A 4,863-nucleotide genomic window follows, 5' to 3' on the forward strand; every position below is an offset into this window, starting at 1 on the left:
ATATTCACAGTCAACATTAGAAGACACATTCAGTATCGTATACTAATTATTAAATAAAGCTTTTAAATAGAATCGTCTCATAGTCAATAATTTAAACACTCTGAAAAAATATTTGTAAGATAATTTACAAGATGATTTAGAATAAGTCAAAATTTTTTTTTTTTTTTACTTTTACCAAAGTTTCTATTTTTTTTAAAAAATAAGCCTCTCTATCCTAAAATACCATATTGAAAAATCAACTTAATAAATGCGTAATCTGTTAACTTTAATAAATTGAAATTAAATACTATTTTGAATGGTTTAAATGTATATATATATTCATTTTGTAATCCTAGGACAAATATAATTAACATGCTTGTCCCATTTAAGACTGTTATGTATAATAATACCTAAATATTTAATTTTCGTCACTACACTTAAATTTTGAAAAAATATACATTCTGTATATTTAATTCTTTATTATTCGGTTATCAAATTACATTACTTAAAAAAAATGATGCATTTCGTTAGTCTATATTCAAAGTTCAAAGATAATTATCCAAATAATGCTTGATTAATCTTAATTCCCGAGACTTTTTTTTAATACATTATCCCATGTATTACTTTTGAAAATTAAGGAAGTCTCATTGGCAACCGTAACTATATCTGTATTAGCTAATTCTGATAAATTACAGACTCCATTTATTCAAAAAAAAAATGTTATGATGAAAAAAGTATTTTTAAAGTTACAACTGAGGTAATGTATATATATATATTTGTAGCAATTCCCATGTATTTCTAAAAAATACCGCATTGGTTCAGAATTTTTATCAATTCATCCGTTGTCCTGTTTGTGATCTGTCTTTTTATTTTTCAGTATTTTTATGTCTATCTGTTTCTTTTTTAATTGTTTTTTAATTATCTTTCAAAGTATATAATTAATCACTTTTGTTTAAATCATATTAATGTCCGATAAGCTAAGAATTATCAGCTTTATTGTATTTATTCAGTAGTAAAGGGAAATATACATATTTATATATACTCGTTTCTAAACTTCTAGAAGTGTGTGTGTGTCTTTTAGTCAGTATAGCGGCCGAAGGTGGGTGTTGGGTCGTGAGAGTCATTCACAATATATATCTAGTTACTAGTTGTACTAGGAAAAAAAAAAAAGAAATTAATTATTAATTTTTGTTTCCATCCTCGCTTGTATTGTGTATTTATGTAAAATATAACTTTTTAAATAAGTTCTGTATAGTGCCCAAGGCATTTCCAAACAACCTTTCGAGCACAACTGGATCAACGCTGAAAGATTTGTTTAGATTTCTAATAAAAATGTAGCTATGTTCTATATGCGATTATAAGTTACGCGATGGTTCACTTAAAAAAAAACGAGAAATTTCTTACAGCTTGTTTATTAGGTAAACAAGAATGCGAATAGATAATGTAGAATATAATTATATTTTCAGTATATGTTACATAACTTGTATGTTTAGAAAGCAACGTTCTTTCTGTACGTAATCTCACAGGATTTTGTCTCGAACTTTTCATGCAGAGTGTAGAAAGTCTGAAACGTTAAAATAATTATTCTATCAGGACTAAAGATATTCTTATTCTTCTTACATGATTTATTTGGCGTTGTTGTTTGAAGCGTGTATCTTACGAGCAGAAAGTATCAGACGTATTGCTGTCACCACGACATGTACAAAACTATATTATGCTTATTAGTTAATGTAGTAGCCTACACACACTGCTATGAACATGAAAGGCCCAGATTATCTTACATCTCCTTTTTAAATACTTAATATCTTCTAATCAGAGTAAGATAACTAAAATGTAAATAATAAATTAATAAAGCTAATTTTATAAAATAAGCTGACAAGAAGTACATAAGTCATAAATCAACGCATAAGAAAAATAACACTGTCTTAAAATGCATTGAATCATAAGTTGGGTTTTGTCGGCCGTAAAACCAATAATATCTCACGATTTTCGGTTGACTTAAGAACGTCGTTATTCCTAAATCCTCATACTAAGCTAACAATGGAATTCGATGACGAGGAACCCACTCCAGCCATTATTAACAATGTAGTGATATCTTTATAATAGTAAGATTATTAATAGTAAAAAGTATTCAAACGTACTTTGAACACTATAACCAATAATACCAAGGAAAAAATATATAGAAAATACATACAAATCATTAGTTCATTCCTTCAGATCCGAACAGCTTACCATTTCACGAAATTTGGATACACTTAATAAGCGTTCACATCCAACAAAAGGAAAAACAAATGATTAAACTAGACGAACTAAAAATAATAAAAAATTGATATTAGCAGCCTATATATACTGTACTAGTTAACATAACTCTTCAAGCTGTACTAGTTAACACAATTCCTTCCTCACTCTCTACTAGTTAACACAACTCCTCGCGGTGTACTAGTTAACACAACGCTGAGTTAAAACTTGAAATGTCCGCATGTTCTTACTTTCTTACATTATATGTGTGACGCACAAAAATTTATGTGCATAAATAGTTTAGAAAAACATGAGTGAAAAGTCTGTGGGTTCTATATGACCCCACTGGTAATTATAAGGTTAAATTACATGAAATTTTTAGCCTGTATTTCAGTAAACCATTTGTTAGGAAAGACCATTTTTTGTAAATTTTTGCTGTCGCTTGCCGACGTCAAAAGTTAGATTATGATATATCTATATAATGAAAGGACGTGTTTTGCATAAGACATCAGGATGAACAGACTTACAAAGCTATTTTCCAGTTTAATTTCAGGTTTTCATCTTGTTTTGTGCGTTTTTTCTTGTCATTTTGCGCGAAGCTGCTCGGACTAAACTTGTTACTTTAAATTTATCTGTGAAATTCCTCTGCCAGTTTGCACCTTTAGCATAATCAGTTCAGCTTGAGGTATAATTGAGGCGCATCTTTATCCTATTAAGTTGCGCGTTTTGAGCCATAAACTGTTAACTTGTTTTGTCAAAAAAACAATAAAATTACCTTCCACATCGGACCTTACCTGTTTATTGTGTCTCGGAGCCTGGCATGGCCAGGTGGTTAGGGCACTCGACTCGCAATCTGAGGGTCGCGGGTTCGAATCCCCATCCCACCAAACATGCTCGACCTTTCAGCCGTGAGGGCGTTATAATATGACGGTCAATCCCACTATTCGTTGGTAAAAGAGTAGCCCAAGAGTTGGCGGTGGGTGGTGATGACTAACTGCCTTCCCTCTAGTCTTTTACTGCTAAATTAGGGAAGGCTAGCTCAGATAGCCCTCATATAGCTTCACACGAAATCCAAAAACAAATGAATAAAAAAAATTTTATTTCGGAAAAAATATTAAATGTCATACATTAAATTTTTATGTATGTAGTGTGAAAGAAAAATATGACAAAGTTTTATGGGCTTTTAGGTGCACTTAAATCAAAGGTCAGATTCTCTATTATCCTATAATAATTTGCCCATGGCTAAAATGTAAAATAAAATGGCGTGTGTGTTGATTTTCCATACCTTTTTTTCGAATCATCTAACGTTTTTATGAAAGAATATCACGGGTTTGGTCTTTAATCAGTCCTTTACTATGGGCTTTCTACTTTTCAAGGTAGCTGTTTAACCATTGTTATGTTTTATGGGGAAATGGGGCATTTAATAAGTAGTTAAGATAAACTAATAAGTCTTACCAGTCACAAAGTTTGTTCTTTGTGCAGATATTACTACATATTATGTAATGGTGTGGTTTGTTTGTTTGTTTGAAGTTAAGCACAAAGCTATACAATGGGCTCTCAGCACTCTGCCCACCACGGGTATCGAAATCCGGATTCTAGCGTTGTCAGTCTGCAGACATACCGCTGTGCCACTGGGAAGCTCCACTCACAACACTAAAACAGAAGATAACTTTATTTACACATATCCGATTCCATTAGTTCCGAACTTTCTTCAGGCTCGAATTGACCCTTTAGTAGAGTTCTGAATCTCAGGGCTGACGAACCGGGTTCAAATCCGTGCGATATCAGAAAATAGGAAGCTGTGGGTTCGTTATAAGAGTGTCACTTAGCTCCCTAGCATGAATAGTGGGTGGTGGGGTGCTGCTGACTGGCTACCTTCATTCTAGTTAGTAGTTCAAAACTAGAGGAACGGCGGCAGATAGCTTTTCCATAAATACAAAATACAAGTATAGAACATGTGTAAACACAAGTAAACAAAACACACACTTGACTCCTACCTTTTCAGGAATTTCCCATCTTTGTTTAGATATTTTATTGTTTTCATTTGTATCTGCGGCTTCAACTAAAACAAAATATACGTATTGGGATTTATTTCTTATGTGGTTTATCATTTTTGCAGAAGACTTTTTAGATTTTCAAGAATCCTCCATATTTTTTTATGGATTCTCTTCCGTGTCAGAAGGTAGAAGAACCTTTTTAACAGGACCCCTTCTAGAACACATTTATCTTCTCCATAGGTTACGTTCAGTTATTTATGGATTTTCCATATCTCGCCATTATTTATTAAAAGGACAGAAAATTCTCTATCGGGTTGAAGACGTTTGATTCATAATTCACCACTCGCGCCACCTTTGTTTAGATTTTAGGATTTTTCATTCGTATTGTGTCTTGCATTTAAAAATTTTCTCTCTCTCTCTCTCCCTCCCACTGTATATATCACATTTTGAGAACTCTTTTATGTTTTTCAAGAGAAAGTTCCTCAAAATTTCTCACCAAATTATTTAACTTGTACTATATATATATATATATATATATATATATATATATATAGTATAATAATATAATATATATTATTATTATTATTAGTATATAGTATATACTACTATTACTATAGTAGTAGTTAGTAAAGTAATAGTATACTAACTA

General features: G+C 31.4%; 1 protein-coding gene across 1 annotated transcript in view; it reads left to right on the forward strand.

Annotated features, from left to right (window-relative positions):
• Nucleotides 1-4,863, forward strand: part of LOC106458039 (transmembrane and TPR repeat-containing protein CG4050-like) — a 206,496-nt gene that overhangs the window by 149,410 nt on the left and 52,223 nt on the right. The window contains exon 3 of the mRNA XM_013917492.2: nt 3,405-3,421. Within this exon, the coding sequence (XP_013772946.1) occupies nt 3,405-3,421 (17 nt within the window). The remainder of the gene's footprint in view (nt 1-3,404; nt 3,422-4,863) is intronic.

The sequence above is a fragment of the Limulus polyphemus genome, unplaced genomic scaffold (assembly GCF_000517525.1).
Source record: "Limulus polyphemus unplaced genomic scaffold, Limulus_polyphemus-2.1.2 Scaffold408, whole genome shotgun sequence".
Classification (NCBI taxonomy): Eukaryota; Metazoa; Arthropoda; class Merostomata; order Xiphosura; family Limulidae; genus Limulus; species Limulus polyphemus.